We start from the raw sequence: 20,537 nt of genomic DNA, 5'->3' as shown, positions 1-20,537 counted from the left end.
AAAGCCAAGATGTTTATGGAAATGCACTGAGGATATTTTCTCTGATTCATATTGTTCTCGAGATGTTCCCACAGAGCATAAAATTTGGAACACTCTGTACATTCTGCTAATGGAATCCAATTTGGCAACCGCTGATTAAAATAGTATATGTTTTCCAATTTTAAGAGTTATACATTATATTTGAATGTAGTACCGAAAAATACTTATTTGTGACAAACAACCGTTTTTTCAAAGATCCTATATAATAAATCTTATACCAAATCTCCACTGAACACCCAGTATCTCGCTTTTGTTTCGAAAGCGGTTTATATGTCATGGAGCAAAATTGATTCTTTTTTATCATCTACACTACTATCTATATTTGTCCAGTTACTCCAGTTCATGATAACACCCTGTATATATTGAATGATTTTCTATTATTAAATCTCTCAACAAAATGTTGATGAACCATATGCTGGATTCACCTCATAGCGTGATGAAAATTTTTCCACGTTCCAACTTTGATTTAGATCTCTTTTTCATATATTCTAATTGTTGGAATTGAAATGACTTATTCTGTGAAAAAAAAAGGTAAAAACTGTTACATTGTTTTCGAATATTTTATTCAAATAATTCCATTGATTATATCAATATGTTCCATATTTCATGAGTATCCATAGAAAACTATATTATGGCTCCTATAGAATAGTCCATAACCTATCGAGCAATCTGCCATTCATCCAGCTAGAGACGCCAGTAATTTTGGATCTAAACGACCAGATACTCTTCTTCCAGAGAAACTTTCTTCTTCGTATCGTGGAGAACTCGTATACATTTCACCAGGAATATTCCTTAAAATAACAAAGAGGTTATTTTCCCTACCAGTGCACAAAATGCTACTTTTCCACACGCGAATACATTTAAAGATTTCACGTCTGGAAAAGGCACTCTTTGCGCAAGTTAGAAATTACATTTTTCGATGGAATACTTGATCAGATGAAAACCAAAAATCTTAATTCATTCAATGATTTTCCATAAATAAAAATGAAAAGAGAAAATGAAATTGTGATTATGATATGGTTTATGGAGGTTGATTTTATACAGATAAATTTATCAAATGGGTCGTTAAGTGTTAACTCACCTCAAAACGGTTATTGATTATGAAAGATCGATGAAATTCGACTAGACTCATAAGAGTGCGAAAAAAGTACGTGTTTCTTATCATCGTGCGGAAAATTGTAACTTTACGCATGCGAATGAAGTACTAGTTTCTAGCGCTCGCAGAAATTTTTATTTTTTTTATTTGAAGGTATATCACTAGATTTTTTCGAATGAGTGTCATTGAGACATGTTTTAACGAAATCTTTGAAATCTGAAGTAATAATACAAAGATTCAATGAATAATGTCAACTCACCCTGTTTCTGTTGAAGATTGTTCGTAAATAATTGGTGAAGCTGAGCAATAAACAAAGAGAATGACAAAACAGATAAATATTACTTCAGTCGTTTTCATTTTTTCGGATATTTTGTTAGGTTCTGTTCAAAATATTTGGAAATATCAATATCAGAAGAGTGATTCGGACTTAATTTTATGAGGAGTGAATGGGCATATTTATATGATTTCAATGTGAAATAGGTACATGAATATGCATCATTGCAGTTAAATTATTCATTTGTCATTTCGAAGTAGATAATCATCAATCCAAGTGCAATTATTTCTGAATATTTTTGGCGAAAAAGGCATTTTCGCATCTTAATCAGCTCTCGTTCATTGAACTGATTGGTATATCATTTAGTAACAATAACAGTAATTTTCGATTTTTTATTCGGTAATGGTATCAAATAATTTAAGTGATGACATTTCCGTCTTAAAACTAGATTCTGTCTGTCTGTAGGTAAGCACGATCAACGAAATTAACTCGAATTTTCTGTGTCAATTGTGATTTAGAATGAGGTATATTCATTAATGAATATTTCGAAATTTCGTTTCCCTAATAAATTCAAAACAACAGGTGTGATCAGACTGAAATATTATGATTAAATGTGCTATAATAATCTCATGTTGATCGAGTATGCAGAACCAAATGAAATTCCAGAAGAATATTGAAAAAAGAATATCCAATTTTTACTTTATCATAAAACCGTTGAAGTTGAAATTTGGATGTAGATATAAATAATTTTTCAATATGATCTATTATGAGTAGGTATCATATAAACTATAAAAGTTACTGAAAAAACTCTCTCTTAGACTCTTTCGAACATCTCGAACAGAAACCAAGATATAGCCAAATATTTGAAACAACCTTTTTTCAGAAACGCCTCGTAACTTGAGAACAAACCAAGATATCTCGATCTGTTTTTTCATCTTATTATTTTAATAAAAGAGATCGAAGGTTCCTGAAGATTTTTTCCAAGTCTTATCGCTCTCGAAAAACTTTCAGTGTGCATCGAATTGGGACACCCTGTACTGTCATTGATCATTTGGAAATGACGAAACCATTTGTTCTTGGTGTTTATTTTCCACTTATTAAAAATGAATCAATTGAAAGAAAAGAGAAAAATCGAAATGAATTTCTCTTATTTTGAATTTAGTATAAATCTCCGTCAAGTCATCTATCTTTAGCCGAAGATTTGCCTTCATTTCAATGAATGTTACACAAGGTGTCAAATTTCCATAGTGAATCAAAATCAAATTTTATCACCAGGATCGAAAGTTTTTAAATGAACCAAAAACAAACAAATTTTGAACGACCATACTTACGGAACCTCTAGCCGGATTTTGCCCATTAACAAACTCAATGGCGACATTCGTGATCGGAACCTAACCTGCAAATTTCAATCTTCTAAGAGTATTTCCCTTCGAGACTTAGCGTGTTCACGCCGACCTCTAGGACCGTTAAAAATTGGATTTGAAGCCGGATTCGAGATCTAAGTTGTAGCGAAAAGAAATCCATTATTTTTGCATGAAAAAACAGGCATCAATTACCATAGTTAGAATGATCCGATTAGGGTCAAATATACGCCGTTTTATTTTTTAACTTGTTAATATTCTGAAGGTAATATCATTATGTTTTTCTCATAAAAACCCTCGTCCCTATTGGCGAAAAATTGGGACATTCGTTTTTCACAAACCTCTGTTGAAGCGAATTTTCCACCAGCAGAATTGTTCGCTATGGACAGAATCAGATGGCAGATAGCACTTGGTGCTAGGTCCCGACCATAAGATTGATGAACAAGATCCCAGATGTGTGTGACCTGACGTTGTCCTGATGGAACACAATTCCTCTCCTATTGGCCAAATTTGGCCGCATCTATGTGATTGCTTCCTTCAGAAGGTCCAATTGTTGACAGTGAAGTTCCGAGTTAACAGTTGTTTAATAGGGCAGCAGCTCATAGTAGATAATTCCACGCAAATCCAACCAAACATAAAACCTTCCTTGCCGTCAATCCTGGCTAGGAAGAACTTAATGCGTTTCGACCACGACCGTTTTCACTTGACGTTGACGCGGGTGATCCACTTTCCATCATCAGTTGCCAACCGCTTCGAAAATGGGTCGATTTTGTTGCGATTCAGCAGCGATTCGCAGATGGAAATTTGGTCCATGAGGTTTTTTTGCTTTAACTCGTGTGGTATCCATATATCGAGCTTCTTCTTGAGTCCATTCTTGGACTCTCGCTCAAACAGAACTGAGTCAACTAAATAATCACAAAACTGTCAGAAAAGTTTTTGTAGTTTGAAATCTCATCTTTCTAACGTGAGCTAATGGTACCCGATCAGACTTATACAAAGCGAGAAAGCAATAACTAAACCATCTATTGGAAAAATGATGTATTTCTTTTGCCTACACTTTATATGAGACGATCCTCATTTTCGAGTCCAAAATTGGAAATACGGACATTGTGACTGAATGATAGTGCGATCTAGTCGGTAAACAGAGCAGTTACAGAAAACTATAATTTTATTCAAACATGAACTCCTAGACTCCTATTGAAACGCCCTCTATAACCTATCGAATGGAAAAAAGACTAACAGGTTCATGATCTTCGGCTCTTGCTCGCTGGAAATCCGAGATGAAAAACATTAAATATTGAACATCCACCTATATACCGAAGGCCTCCCTAGAGCGAAGACGAGTGTGAAGTAATAATAGCTGTTGGCGCGAAAGATTGCCGGAAAATTTCTCCTAGTAGCGAAAATTCTCACAGACCGGGCGAGCACAGGCGAGCGAAAAATTGAATCATACGCGGCGAAATGACAGGAAGCGAATGATGTTTGAGGAGCAGCCGTTCAATTTTATACATTCTTCCCGTAGCTTTTGTTTGACGCTTTTGTTCGGAAAAGCTCCATTGTTGGAGCAGATCTGGGCCGTTTTATTATGTCGATCTGGAAACCTTCCTCGCCATACCGACATAATTAGAGTGGAATCAGTTCTGGCAGCTCGAAGGACCTCGCCGCTATATTGTAAGACGTGAATGAAAATTTACCCGTCTAATTTCACGATTGAATTTCCCAATGGCCAATCTGAAATAATCGTTTGTAAGGTTGATATGTATGTTCAGAGGGAATACCACCACGTGGCTATTCAATTCAAAACGAAATTATAGATTCTTCCTCTTACTACCACCGATTTTTATGGGGTTTTCAAATAATTTCTTTAAACGATAATCTTCATTGTAGAATGACACTATTTTCAATTTGCGGTTTTCGTAAAAGAATTGATGATATATTCAATGTACAGGGTGATTGTTTATATTTTACTCAATAGCTATCTCAGTTAATATTGGTTTTACCAAAACGTTCAAAAGGGCAAATATTTGATATAAATATAAAAAAATTGACATCTTTGTGTATATTCCTTCACGATAATATATCTTTATGATATATTTGGTTTATTTGTATCTTGGAATATAATTCCAAATATTTGGAATATCATTGATCCTGTAGACTCACTAAACCTTTATAATATTTTGATTTTCAAAAAGTCTAACTACACTCGCCGGCAAAAAAATTCGGCCACCTTGTATTTTGCAGGAACTCGTAAACAAGGAGTTTAGTAAAGTTTTATCGATTTCAATCGTTTCTACGCCAAATTGAAGATAAATTCTTTGGTATTGAAACAGAAAAGTTCTCCAGAAATGTTAATAGCTAATTTATACAGGGTGAAAAAAAAAACATGTATTTGTAGTCCAATTTTTCAGCACCCTGTGGATCAGTTCAGAAAATTTATCGAGTTCACCATCTTTCAGTTTTTATTTTACCTCGATATCTGGATTTCTTTTGACACACACACGTATTCAAACAAAAACCTGGAATTTAATTGTTAATGTTTTAAATACTGAAGAAAAAAGGAAACAGAAATTTGAACTGATTAAAAAAACATAATTGATATTTTTTAATATTTCATATGACCAACTCTAGCAGATATAACTGCACGCAATCACCGAGACATCGAATTGATAAGACAAATAATGCGATCTTGAGGAATTGCATCAAATTCAGGTTGTAACGAAAAACGCAGTTCGTCAAGTGTTTCCGGTAGTATAGGACGACAACCAATATTTCTTTGAATTTCATGCCAGAGATGTTCAATCGGATTCAGATCCGGGCTACATGCAGGCTATTCTAATCCAAATATTGGTTAACACTATTTGCTACATGCGATCTAGCATTGCCGTGCTTTGAAATGAAGTTATCTCCACTAAATGTAGCATAGAGAACTAAAACTTTCTGAGGAAAGTCTTTTTTGTAACGTTGAGCATTTATAGCTCCGTTTTCAATGAATAATGATTCGGTACGTGCCTGTTCCTTAACAGAACTCGGAGTGTTCATAAGATTCCAGGCTTTTACTTGAATACGTATATATTTCTCGAACTGTTCCACAGGGTGTTAAGAAATTGGACTACAAATACATGTTTTTTTTTCTCACCCTGTATAAATAGGCTATGAACATTTTTTTTGGAGTTCGCTTCAATACCAAAGAATTTATATTCAATTTGGCGTAGAAACAATCGAAAACAATGATAAATTACTAATCTGAATGAACGCCCTCGGATTTTTGAACAGAAAACGCTGCATAGGGGCAAAAAGAACGAAAAAATTTTGGTTTCAACCAATTCGGATGTAAAATTTCCTGCCGAATCCGAATCTGCAATAAAAAAGATGGGTTTGAATTTGAAATTTCAAAGTTGGGCCTGATATCTCGTATAAGGCCCTTTTGGGACCAAAATCTGATGAGCCCAGCCCATTCGGTTCCTCAGGCGAAATTACTAAAGACCCCAGTATCAGAATTCCGATTTTCCACCTGTGCGCGAAATAAATTCACCGTTTCCAGACTTTTGAACATTATTATTGTCTACTATATTAAAACACTGCGTTGTAAGATTGGCTTTGTCAACATCAGAACCTACAGCATGTTAAAGCTTTTGATGATATAAAGAATATGTAGCTCTCGAATCGAACTGATTCCGGTCCTGACAATTTATCCGCTCTTTTCTTGAAAAATTGTAGTGATTCACTTTTGTTTCCCATTTGGTCCTTGTTCAGATTGTCTTTAGAATCGGGGGCGTACCCCTCGTATTGGAAACACAGCTTTGTTATACCAGTTTTTAAGTCCGGGGATAGCAGTGACATAGAAAACTACAGACCCATTTGTAAAATTTCATATTTGCCCAAAGTATTGGACTCTATAGTTACATCTCAATTAACTCCAATGTTCAAGCAAATCATAATTAACGAACAGCATGGTTTCGTTTCAAGAAGATCTACCACCACTAATCTTTTGGTTTATGTTGATAGGTTGGGTAGGGCGCTTGAGAAAGGGCACCAAGTGGACTCCGTTTATACAGACTTTTCTAAGGCCTATGATAGAGTGGCCCATTGGATCTTCAAATTGAAAATCGAATCACTCGGGGTGAGAGGGCCGTTATTGAGTTGGTTGGTTGACCGAATTAGGGGCAACAAATTAAGGGTGAAGATATTCGATGTTTGTTCTGGAGAGTTTGAAGCAATATCTGGGTTGCCTCAGGGTTCTTCTCTGTCTCCTCTTTTGTTTTTATTGTTTATTAATGATGTATATAAGGTTTTTTCATGTTGTTCTTTTCTACTCTTTGCCGATGATCTGAAGCTATTTCGGGAGATTACTAGCTATTCGGATTGTTCACTAATACAAGCCGACTTGGATTCATTGATGAGTTGGTGTGATAAGAACGAGATGAAACTGAACATAAATAAGTGTAAAGTAATGCGTTTCTTCCGAGGTAGGTCCCCAATTGAGTTCAGTTATTATATTTCGGGGCAATTTTTGGATAGGGTAGAGGTTATAAGGGATCTGGGAGTCTACTTCGATTCCAAGCTTGATTTTGTTTACCATATCAACTTAACCATTCGGAAGGCTTTCAGAATGCTGGGTTTCGTTAAACGAAATACAAAAGATTTTAATGACATCGATGCTTTAAAAAATATTTATATAACTAACGTCAGAAGCATTATGGAGTACTGTTCTACTGTTTGGTCACCATACTATCAGGTTCACATCGGTAATATTGAGAAAGTACAGAAAAAGTTTTTGAGATGGATAGGTTATAAGCGGAGCATTCCGTCTGGTGAGATTGACTATGGTTTATTGATGTCCGGCTTATCCTTGAAAACTCTTCAGGAACGAAGGAAAAATTTCGGGATAATGTTTGTTTATAAGCTCCTTAATGACCTCATTGATTGCCCCTATCTACTGGCAAGATTGAATTTCAATGCAGTGCATGTTAATTTGCGTCACAGAGATTTTCTTGTACCTGAGTTTCATACCAGGAACTATTCCTATAACAACCCAGTGGATAGGGCGATGAGAGCATCTAATGAATCGGGTTTGGATTTGTTGAATGAGTCCCTATTCGCGATCAAAAGATATTTCAATAATTGAATAAAACTGTTTCATGTTCATGAATATATTTTTTTTTTGTATATTTTCTGGGCCTTCAGCTGAGCTGTATTATTTTCCTTTGTTTTATTACTGTTTATTTCTTTTCGTTATCATGTAAAATGGTTGTACCGTTGAAATAAATAAATAAATAAATAAATAAATAAATAAATTTCACGTATGCCTACTTATGCGTTTCGTCCCTGGCACACACACCGGACTCGTCAGTGTGACCTTGATATATTTGTGTGTGCCGTGTCACAGACGCTTGGGGAATTTATTATTATCGGAAACCGCCGGGACTCGAACCCGGCAACTTGTCGCATCTCGGTGAGTGAGTCTACACTCTTAGCCTCTAGGCCACCGAAAGCTGTGTTTTATTGTTGCTATGTGGAGCTTTATGAGAAGCCGCCACAAATACTAGCACCATTTCAGAATGTGAATCAGCAAATTTCAGTGATTATATAGATATAATCACTGAGATTATGTAGACATTATCTCTGAAATTCGCTGATTCACATTCTGAAATGTTGCTAGTATTCTTTTATATCATCAAAAGCTTTTAACATGTTGTAGGTTCTGATGTGAACAGATAGATGTTTTCGACCAATTACTCTAAGTATAAAAGGACTTGTCCCAACGTGAGTTCGAATCATTAACGCTTGATAAGCCGGGATTTTTCTGGATTGATTAGATCAGTTAGGACGAGAGAGATGTTCACTTTGTTGGGAATTAGGATTGACGAGCAAAGCGATAGAAATCGTCCGTTGTGACTACATTGAAGACGGGAAACAGTTCTCTTGTAACTCCTAGATAAATTGCTCAACCGTTACACGGGCTGTTAGACAAACTCGGTGATTAGTTTTAGTAGACCATTATTGGATGTCGTTAAATTGTTCACAAGTTGTTGGATGGAGTACACAATTCGAAAATTAACGAGTAGATCTGGGTGTTCGAATGTGTGATTTAAAATCCATAATGTGAACGTAAGATTAGTTTTTCTAAGATATTTGAGAAGGTTTTTGCCGTCAGACTCATCAGTTTTTTTCGAAAATTTAATGTTATTGCTGATAGTCAGCATGGTTTCACGAAAGATAGAGGTACCGAGACTGCTTTATTTGAGTTGCTAAATTCTGTTCTTTTGGCGCTTGAGAGTGATGAAGTTCCATTGGCTTTGATGTTCGATTTGACCAAGGCTTTTGATTCCATCGAGCATAGAACCTTATTGGCTAGACTGGAGTTATGTGGGATTAGGGATATCTCTTTGAAATTTGTTGAGAGCTACCTAAGCAATCGACGTCAGAGGGTTGCCCTCACTCTAGATGGTGCAGTTCACTTCTCTGGGGAACGATCTCTTACTAGGGGCGTTCCTCAGGGAAGTGTACTGGGCCCTTTGCTTTTTATTGTTTTTGTGAATTCCCTTTGTTATATTAAGACCTCTGCTAATTGTAAGTCGATTCTTTATGCTGATGACAGCAATTTTTTGATTATATCAGGTGATGTCGAGTCCTGTAGCAGGGCTGGAATGGATACGGTTTTGTCTGTTGATAGATGGTGTAATGAAAGTGGTCTTATTCTAAATCATAGCAAGACTCAAGGTATTTTCTTTTATGGCAGCCAGTCGGTGAAGAACTATCCTCCTTTTTTGTGTCATAGTAACGGTCAAATTAAATTGGAGGATTCTGTAAATTTTCTGGGAGTTGCTCTAGATAAACACCTGCGGTGGGATCATCAGGTGTCTAAGTTGGGGAAGTCTCTCAACTCTTCGGCGTACTTGATTTTCATGATGAGGGACAAGTTAGAGAGTGCTGTGGTGAGAGCTCTCTACTTTGCTAGTTTCCAGTCTGTGCTGGCATATGGAATTATTTTTTGGGGCAGTTCGTCTGGTGCCGATGAAATTTTTCTCATCCAGAAAAGAGTGATGAGAATAATGAATAGGTTGGGCTTTCGTGAGTCCTGTCGCGGAGTTTTCAGATCTAATGGAATCCAAACTGTCTTTGGTCTTTACATTTATCGCCTATTTATCTTCCTTAAGTTACGGAAAAACTATTTTTTGCCCTATGTCAATAAAAATAATACTCGTCAAGTTTATCCTTTCCTTCTTCCTATTCACAGTACTACTAGGTTTGAAAGGGGACCACTTTATATGGCCATGCGTTTATTTAATTTGCTTCCTAAGCAATTACAGGTTGTTGAAGATATAACCTTGTTTAGAAGGCGCATTTACAATTTTATTTTGGATTGTGAACCTTATTCAGTTGATGAGTTTATTTCATTTTGTAGAAAATAAGCTCTTTTATGACTTGTCTCTATTTTATTTGTTTGCATTGATTTTGATGTTGTGAATAATTTTTGAGATTAATAAATATTATTGTTATTGTTATTGTTATATCACCAGTTAACAGGCCAATTGAAAAGTCCCCGATCTACCATAGTAAAACACATTTTTTTTGGCAAAATTCGATTTTATTATTCAACATACATAGTTGCCTTCGAGGACGATGCAGCTATTATAGCGATCTTACAACTTTTCGATACCATTTTTGTAGTACGATTTGTCTTGCGCTTCAAGATAGGCCTCAGTTTCGGCGATCACTTCTTTATTGGCGCTAAATTTCTTTCCAGCGAGCATTCTTTTGAGGTTTGAGAACAGGAAAAAGTCGCTGGGAGCCAGATCTGGCGAATACTGTGGATGCAGAAGCCTGACTGGGAGGCAACACTTTGTAAGGATAGATGGTTTTTTAGTGAGATGCGAGAAGTAGAATATGGTATTCCGCAGGGGACCATACTTGGACCGGTGTTATTTAATATCTGTATTAAGAACCTCCTGAACATTCCAACTGAAGGAGAAATATTAGAGTCATTCGGGTCAACTGTGCGCACTTTTGCCTTTCGAGTCGCACTTCTTTTAAAATACTGAAGTAAGATTAATCAAAATGAGTTTATCGTATAGAGAATTTACAGGTCTACAAATGGAGAAATACAATCGGGTAAATACAAAACTTTTCCTTTCGCAACAAACGATCAAACAGAAAAACTCGAGTTGCGTATTGCGGGTAAATGTGCGCACCCTTACGGGGTAAGTAACCGCATGTGGTGTAGGTGCGGACGTATTCCTAAATGAAACACACAAACAATACAAATGAAAGTATTATTATTATATTTTGAATATATACATATTATATTTTTATATTAGAAGATATAGGACTCGCATCACGTCTTTTTCTGTTTCTCAGTCAAATAAGCTCTTCAGCTCTAGCTATTTGTTTCTCTGTCACTGGTACTCGTTCGGGATTTTTCCTTATATTTGTGCGCGGCATGATTATTTTGTAGAATAAGGAATGATGTACAGAAAAAAGGTGAAATGAAAGATCACTGGGGCACGTGTACGATGCGCACACTTACCCGCGCACACTTTCCCCACTCAGCCATATTAAGAATAACACCGGCTACCACTTGAGGAAACAATCGTAACCTCAAAATTATTTCACAAATAATCAGATGAATTCACTAACAATCGAATGCAATAGTTCTTACCACGACATAAACATAATCTTAAACGTAACAGGATTTGCGGAAACGATGAAATCTAATGTTTGAATGGGCAAATTCGGTTATTTCGAAATAGGAAATTAACGGAACCTCGTACGGCTTTGTGTTTTGTAAAAACTAATTCGCCACTGAGGTAGTTGTGTTTCACCCAAACTAAGCTTGTTTCCCCCATTCTTCGTTTTGGAGATTTACGCAGTGCGCACACTTACCCACTGCGCTCAGTTACCCCGAATGACTCTATGTTTTGCGGATGACGCTGTCATTCTCTTTACTGATGTTACATGGCAGGGAGTTTACATGAAGGCTGAAAAGGGAATAGTTAAAATTAAACAATGGTTGTATTCTCGACTGCTGAGTCTGAATATTTCAAAAACTAAATATATGGCCTTTGCATCCACTGATTCTGGCTTCCCTGTGTTGCGGCCCATCCGTGTTGATCTTGGGGTCTGTTCATTTCAGATACCAGTTACGGGTAGTATCTCATATCTGGGTATTATCATAGACTCTTTCATGAAGTCGGATTTGCATGTTCATAAATTAGTAAAAAAAATTCGAAGCATATTACCAAGATTCAAATATGTCTCGAGGTTAATGTCACTTAAAAATCTTTTATTCAATTATTAAACCCTTGTTGAATCTCAACTAAGGTATGGAGTGATAGTCTGGGGCGGCACTTACAACCACACAAGACCTTGGAGGTCATTCAAAAGTGGATTTTGAGGATTACCTCAAAGAAGAATTTATAATCCCTCTCTGATGCATTGTTCACGTTGTCTCAAGTTTTAGATATCAAGCAACTTTTCCTCCAAACAAAACAATTCAAAAAGAAACAATGCTAAGCCCAGTTCTCAACACGACTATGAAACTAGAACTATAACCAAATTCAACTTGATTGTCCCCAAACCACACAATATATTATTTAAAGGATCATTTATGATCCTTGGACCTAAAGTGTTTAACGACGTCCCCACCTGAGGTCACACAAAATATGATTATGGCATCAGTAGGTATTCTGGGATGCGCAAGGTATAATATTCATTGATTACCTCCAAAAGGGCCAGACCATCAACAGCGATCATTATATAGCGTTATTGGATCGTTTTGAGGATGAAATCGTTAAAAAACAGCCCCATTTGAAAAAAAGGGCTGTTTCATCAAGACAATGCGCCGTGTCACCAATCAATGAAAACAATGGCAAAATTGCATGAATTGGGTTTCGAATTGCTTCTGCATCCTCCGTATTCGCCAGATCTGGCCCCAAGCGAATTTTTCTTGTTCTCAGACCTCAAAAGAATGCTCGCTGAGAAATTTAGCGTCAATGAAGAAGTAATCGCCGAAGCTGAGGCATATTTTGGAGCGAAAGACAAATCGTACTAGAAAAATGGTATCGAAAAGTTGGAAGATCACTATAATTGCTGTTTCGCCCTCGAAGGAGACTATGTTAAATAATAAAATCCATTTTGCCAAAAAAAATATGTTTCACTATGGTAGACCGGGGACAATTCGCCTGTTAATAATGATGCAGCGATCTATTTGAAGGATGAAAGCTTAAATATTCAAGGATCGAAAGTTTGTGAACGCTCATTCATTCATGCATCTATTGGAGATGCTACTAATTGATGTTCTTCATGTTCTCAAAGTAAAATTTCTAACATTAGAGCGCCCACAGAGACAAACTGACTCCAGAACAATTCGAAGTCATTTCGCGATATTTTCCTGATGAAATGTCGACTAAGAAGGCTCCGGAGTTCTAGGAATAGAATCTGAAAAAGAAAACCTAATTCCATTCTTGCGTCTTTGTTACCATCTCTGCACAATGCCAATAATTCAGAGAATAATTGGGTCGAAGCTTCGTCTTCTGCGAACATTACCCATAGCAACATGCATTCTTGTGTTAACAATGGCTCCGATAGAAATAATACGTGCCTGAAAAACCACAAGCTAATAGAGGCTATCTTCGCGTTCTTTGCTCACTTTAGTCGTGTAGGAAATACAAGTATTGACAATGCATTGAAATGAAGAATATCTGTTGTTCTATTCATCAACTAACTTAAAAAACTTTTTTTGTTTCCAGAAAATGTGGTACCAACACATTTGGCCTTCGTTGCAGCAAGAAATGCGTAGTCAAGAAGTGTTAGCAGCTGTACTACAACCAGTGTTATATTTGATACAAGACTCAACAGTAGAGGAGTACGAAACAATATTACTTCCGTCCTTTAGGTATGTTCTCACTCTCCCTTTTTTACTTTTTGGCCTTTAGTTTATTAGGATTTCGAATTCGTGTTTAACGTAAGACAATTTACTTTCGGAGCTTCCTGTACACAGGGTTAGAATTATTTAGAGGGGCACTACAGGGATTAGGAAAACCGCACTGGGTGGCTTAAATTACAAAAAAATTGCCTTATTTAGGGATTAGTTTGTTGGTGTTGACAGATCCAAAATATCTCCAATGGTTCCCGAGATATCTCGAGAAAACTAAAAATCGAGATTTTTTTTCTGTATAACTCATTTATTTTTGAAGATAACCTCACGAAATTCGGTTTGTAGCCATTATTCAATATAGGATTCTAATGATGTTGTCAGATTTTTTCTGTTTTCCATTGTTTCAGAGATGCGATAGTATTTTTTTTCTTGGACGCCATATAATATAAAGAATAAAGAATAATATAAAGAAAAAAATTACAAATTCAACAATGTATCACACTCTACAAATATATCGAGTCTAGCTACGCAAATTTGTAATTTAAGTCACCCTATATTTCTAACGGTTTCCAATATCCCTGTGGCACTACAGGGATTATATTCAACCCTGTATAAACATTTCAAGCTTCTTGCGTGATGCGATTGATAAATTACTTTTTACTAACGTCAATTTCAAATAATACTTATTTACTATACAAGTGGGATAAAGGCATCATTACTATAATATGAGTGTTGTAAAGTTGCAAACAAGAGTGTAGCACGAGTTATTATGTTATATTATGTAAGTACACGAATATATTAATGATGCATCACACAAGTATTACACAACGTTTCATCTACGACTGCCTACAATGAACAAAAAATGAACAAAACGTTGTAAAGTTTAGTGAAACTAAATTGAAAATATCATAATTGATATCATCCAAATACATTGACAACCACTTGACATCTATCAAGTTTGATATTAAACAATGCCTTTCAAGTTGAATTTTCAGCTGGTATTTGATGTGTTTGATCGAAATTAGTGATTCAGAAAGACTTCCATCCTATATAGAAGAGACGGTAGTTACTGGTTAGGTACAAATTCATTTATTGTCTGGATTCTTCTGCGTAAAAATGCATTACGTAATGAAATTTGAGTTGTGTAATGAGTTTAATTACGTAACGCAAATGCAACAGATTCAGTGGTCAAATATCTTCGAAGTGAAGCAGTCTTAGATAAAAATATTAACACTACTAGATGGACTGTTTTGTTTCGAACTTTTTTGATTATTTGCAGGAATGATCGAAGAAATGCCAATACGCAAAAATATGGTAGAACAAAATAGTCGTGGGATATAGAATTCCTTGGCAAATATATTAATTTTCGAAAAGAATTTTTACCGAAATAGACAAATTTGTATATGAAGAAATTTCCTCAAAAAATTGCATCGAATCGAATTCGAACAAGCGCTTAAAATCTGCTGACTAACGTTGATGCTTTCTTCATTTTTGATCTGAGTCTCCCAACTCTGTTTCGAGTATTTTCCCCTAAATAAGTCCTCCTCTCAGGTGATGAAGTTGAGACGTGAGAAGAATTCTGTACCTACAGAATGCTGACGTCTCAGACAGGTTCATCGATTGCGAAGTCTCGTAACTTTCGAGTATATGATCAGACTTTTTATGACCGAAAATAAAACACAACTATAGACGACATTAGTGAGGTAAGGTTGAATTACGATCCATCAGTGAATGGCGACCATTCCCTATAGATTTCATATGAAGGGTGTTCCAAATTCGAGCTGCTATTAGACGTTTCTGCAGAATTAGGCTTATTTGAAAGATGAAAATAGATTTCATGAGATTATTCGATATTTTGTAGCATGCTAAAATATTTTTTCAAATTAATTGGTTATACATTGGGTGAAAATAAATTTCTCAAAAAAAATTTTTTTCAATCATCTGATATGATTCAATCCTGAATAACTTTCTGTTTGTTGTGCAATTTTCAAATTGAAGGAATATTATTAGGGGGTGTATCAAATAATATTGTGAGTAAAATTGTGATTTTTCATCTAAATGGAAAATTTTCTTGGATCTTCTATTTGAAAGTTAACGTGTTTAGGTACAGACAGAATTGAATTGAACCATGTCATCATTTCGTCCAAACTCATCATTCGAGATCAGTTCCAGTTCAAAATTCGAATAACACAGAAATCGTGAGGAAATATCAAAGTCTTTTCATCCTTATCAAGTAGGTACATATTCAAAATTTAATAACAATAACAAATGAAAGCTAAAATAATAACATCCACCTAATAAATACAAGATGTCTTCTAAAATAGATAAATAGAAAAAAAACGATTGAAAATATAATGAACCGTTTGTAGAAAAAATAAATATTGAAAAATTTCTTCGAGCTATAGTTGTAGAATTACCATTTTTGTCATATTCGCGTATGCACAACGCGTGATCCGCTCCCGAAAAACGCTCCGCAGCGACTAAATTCCCAAAATCCAGGCTACTAACAATATCCCACGAGCTCCTCTTATACGTTGCGTTCAAGCAGTAAGCTAAATAAACACAAAGACCTTGTATATAAATTTATTATTCGGATGACTAAGTGAGTTGATTGTTAATCAGTTTTATTTGTTATAAATTTCTTCCTAATATAGTAAGGGATTAAGCCATAAAAGATCGATAATTATCTAAAATACCTAGTATACATATAAAAAGTAAATTTTTCATTTACATAGACATAAATTTTGCTTTCGCCGTTTTTTTCTGGAATTTGAGGCTTTATGGTAAAAACCTGGTTATACGTTCATGATTCAAAATATTGTACATCGCTGGCCACTACTTTCTCCCATCTTTCGGGCAGCGTACGAAACCCACGTTGAAAAAACGGCGGGTGGGTTGGGACTTTCCACTTCGAGAGGATCGAGCATGCTGTCATGCATGCATGTCATGCTGTACAATGGACTAGTTTTCATTTTTTTGTTAAGGATTAATTCTGAAAATTCAAGTAAAATGAAACAAAAATGTGAAAGAATCATTGAAATATCTCTAGAAATGAAAAAGTTATGGGACTTTGAAGTTGCGCTTGGAAGAATAATTTCATAGTACGTGTAAGTGTCGTGACGTCACACACTAGACGACTGGTATTCGAAGAGTGCTTACGAATTCATTGGTGTACAATCACTTGTGCCGTTCGTGTCGTGTTTTGTTCGTTACACGATGGCTGAAATAACTTACTATATACATAAAAATAAATTACTTTTTTCTCTTTTTACTTTTTACTCCTCACATAAATATGTATTGCCATTGATAGACTTCAACAACCAGTACTCAACCACAAACTGTTTATGAAACGTTTTTTAAATAAATCATCGTTATAAGTTGAACCATGATAAAGCAAACTCAAAAGTAGATACTTACTTGAAAAGTTTAACTCCTTTTATTTCTGCACTGACATAAGATGGATTTGAAGAAAAAAACTCCATCACTGCGAATATATCTATTTTAGGCAAATTGTTACTTTGTCCTTTTACGAAGCCTTCTTCCATTATGGTGACAGAAAAACAAAACTCGAGTTAAAACTACACTGTACAACTACAAACGGCGCGAAAGCCTTGGCGCGGCTAAGTATTTAAACGTAATTTATGGTGTAGCGATCACAGGCAAGAGCCGTGACGTCACAGACCAAAGACGTTCCGCGCTAAAATACGTAAATTTAAATAATCTATTTCTCATACATTAACTGATCGATTTTCAAAATTTTTTCACTGATTTATCAGTTTTACTCTATATTTTAATTCTATCGTGTCAAATATAGTATTATCAACATCACTAAACTAGTCCATTGCATTATCATGTCTCTCGTTGTATTGCAGCGTTGTATTGTCCTTCAATTCTCAGCTCAAACGCATCAATTGCGCACGATAACCAGTTCAACAACGCATAATACTCCACCAAATACTGAACATGACCTTGGAACCATGAATATTTGGTTTGGCAGTCGATTTTCTGCGCTTGGAATTATCGGAATGAACCCATTTTTTGTGTCCAGTCAGCATGCGATGCAGAAATCTCTTCCGTCTTTGCCTTGCCAGCAGCTGCAAATAAACGCCGTTCAACATCTCTGGGCTTCAACTCGTACGACACCCAATTCCTTGTTCTGAATCATTCCCATGACTTTCAGGCGTTTTGAAATGGCTTGTTGCATCACTCTCAATAATCCTACCAATTCTTGTTGCGTTTGACATGAGTCTTGATCAAGTAATGCCTCCAATTCTGCATCATCGAAAACCTTCTCTCTTCCAATGCCATGCTGGTCTTCGACGTCAAAATCACCGTTATTGAAGCGTTGAAACCACTCTCGGTACGTTTTTTCACTAATAGCGTCCTCACCTTAGGTATTTGAGAACATTCAATGAGACTCAGCCGCAGATTTCTCCATATTGAAGCAGGAAATTAAAACCTCCCGCAAAGGACGAGAATTTGGCTAGTCAGCTGACATGTTTAATATAGAATAACATTATGATGCAGACACAAATCGACTAATATTTCGATGGCGTTATGTTTAAAAATACTTAAGCTTATGTACAGGGTGTCCCGTAAAGACCACGTCAAACCAAGGGAGAATGTAGATCAAAGGATAACCCACCTGCTATGATAAAATTGCCATTATAAAACAAACAATTGCCATTGTTCACTAAGTAATGCAATATCGAAGATTTCTTAACAAAATTGACAAACTTGATTTAGTCAGAAACGTACCCATTTGGATAAAAACAGCCATATCTTTTTTCTTTGAATAACAAATGACTTATGTGACACCTCTTTGAAATCACTATAAAATAGACAATTTATTGGTGTAATGTGCAGCAGTAGCTCGGTACATTTTTTTTCCACTACGATGGGCTAAACTTCATGGACAAAATAATCCACTACCAAAATTTCCAATAAAAATATTTCTCATAGCCCCCCTTTAAAATGTTCGGAGGATGTTTTTAATGTAAACGTTAAAACCATTCTTCATCAAAATTTTACTGAAAAAATTAACCAAAAAGATGTAAAATTGTACCAACCGTAAGGACAAAACTATTGAAAGGGGCAAAAATTCATTATTTTCAAAAAAAAAAAATATCTCGAAAACGGTAAGACTTTTATAATGGGAATTTTGTCATAGCAGGTGGGTTATCCTTTAATCTACATTCTCCCTCGGTTTGTCGTGGTCACCCTGTATATGATATCTACGATCTATTCATTTCAACTATCACTTACCGCTACAGCCATCTATGCAAAGTTGTACACCTAATACTTATTCACACACTTATTATCCTCTTCTCCAGAAGACTTTAAATTGTAGAATTTCTCATTCACCCTCTTGGATATTAATAATCCTCCCGTTCCAAATATTTATAGCTCCACGGTTCCCCCAAATAATATCCAACGTACGCAAAATGCATGTTTCATCCTATCTACCCCATTCACCGTGATATTCTAATTATATTTCAGGAGTGTGTTCTCCGCACCAAAGACAGTTCAGGCGACCGTGACTCTCCTGGAGCATTTACATATTATTTTAGAGAAAACCCCCCGTGATGACATAAGGACAGAGGTTCTTCCTATGTTGTACAATGCCTTCGAAAGCACCACTATACAAGTTCAGGTAAGTTCAAGCACTCCTACAATGTTTGGTAGAGATGAGCGATACCGTGATTTCTAAATCACGTTGTGAAACTAAAGCGTGACGTGATCAATGCTTAGGTATCGGATTCGGTTACGTTGCATGATGTGCATGTTAGCAATATTTGTATGAATCACCCAAAGCTTAGCTCTTAGCTACAGCTAGAATTGGTTTATTTCTAGCAAGGGAAAATGAGCTAGCCGAAGTTGTCTATTCTTCAGAATTAACAGATTTGTGAAATCCATATATGGATATGAATAATTTTGAACAACGAATGAAAATAATATTCTAAAATTTAAACGTACCGGGTTTTCACCATAATTTGACCCCCACTTTAACTTTGTCATTAAAAGAGGTACAAAAAAATTTTTCCTACAAAAGTTTCACGAAATCGACTAGTATTTTTTGAAATGATCTCAAAAAATGAAAAATATACAGAGTGGCCAACATATTGATTGCAACTTCATTTTTTCAAATGGAACACTCTGTATATTTTTCTATATTTGACTAGCTCTTATTTCCCTGATTACGAATATATAACATATGTTTGGTCTATCTCTCTTATTCTGAGTACCACAGAGCTTCAAATTTTAATAACCACCTGGCATGCTCAGTAATCAGTTTTCAAGTGGAAGGCTGCGATAACTCAAAATGCCCTCTTTTGAGTTATCTCGTTGGCAACGATATGACATACGTTTTTCACACTATATTGGAATTGGATGATTAGGATACAACTCCATATAATATTCTCTCCTTGTAGCGTTCTTATTTCCAATGTTCTTCACATAAAGTGAGAATATTTCAAATTTTTCCGCTTCTGTGTAGTGCATATTCGATGAACAGTTTCATTCAATGACAAACGTATGTCACAGATCGTTGCCAACGAGATAACTTAAAAAAGGCCATTTTGACTTATCGCAGCCTTTCACTTGAAAACTGATTACCTCCTTAGCTTGCCAGGTGATTCTTAAAATTTGAAACTTTGGTACTCAGAATAAGAGAGATATATCAAACATATGTTATATATTCGTAATCAGGGTAAAAAGAGCTAGCCAAATATAGAAAAATATACAGGGTGTTCCATTTGAAAAAATGAAGTTGTAATCAATATGTTGCCCACTCTGTATATATTATTCATTTTGTGAAATCATTTTAGAAAACACTAGTCGATTTCGTGAAACTTTTGGAGGAAATATTTGTTTGTACCCCTTTTAGTAACA

The 20,537-nt window shown here is 35.6% G+C and overlaps 1 protein-coding gene and 1 long non-coding RNA gene across 3 annotated transcripts in view; one reads left to right on the top strand and one right to left on the bottom strand.

Moving 5' to 3' along the window:
- LOC123673652 (SCY1-like protein 2) overlaps positions 1-20,537 on the top strand; it is a 224,692-nt gene that overhangs the window by 123,430 nt on the left and 80,725 nt on the right. For both annotated transcript variants that reach the window (XM_045608245.1, XM_045608244.1), the window contains exons 8-9: positions 13,519-13,664; positions 19,146-19,299. In XM_045608245.1, the coding sequence (XP_045464201.1) occupies positions 13,519-13,664; positions 19,146-19,299 (300 nt within the window). The remainder of the gene's footprint in view (positions 1-13,518; positions 13,665-19,145; positions 19,300-20,537) is intronic.
- LOC123673653 lies at positions 586-1,550 on the bottom strand. Its single transcript, XR_006746524.1, has 2 exons — positions 1,395-1,550; positions 586-830 (listed from the first exon to the last, which is right to left on the bottom strand). It is a non-coding gene; the product is annotated as an uncharacterized LOC123673653 (long non-coding RNA).

The sequence above is a fragment of the Harmonia axyridis genome, chromosome 2, assembly GCF_914767665.1.
Source record: "Harmonia axyridis chromosome 2, icHarAxyr1.1, whole genome shotgun sequence".
Taxonomy (NCBI): domain Eukaryota; kingdom Metazoa; phylum Arthropoda; class Insecta; order Coleoptera; family Coccinellidae; genus Harmonia; species Harmonia axyridis.
This window is presented reverse-complemented; position numbering and strand designations above follow the sequence as displayed.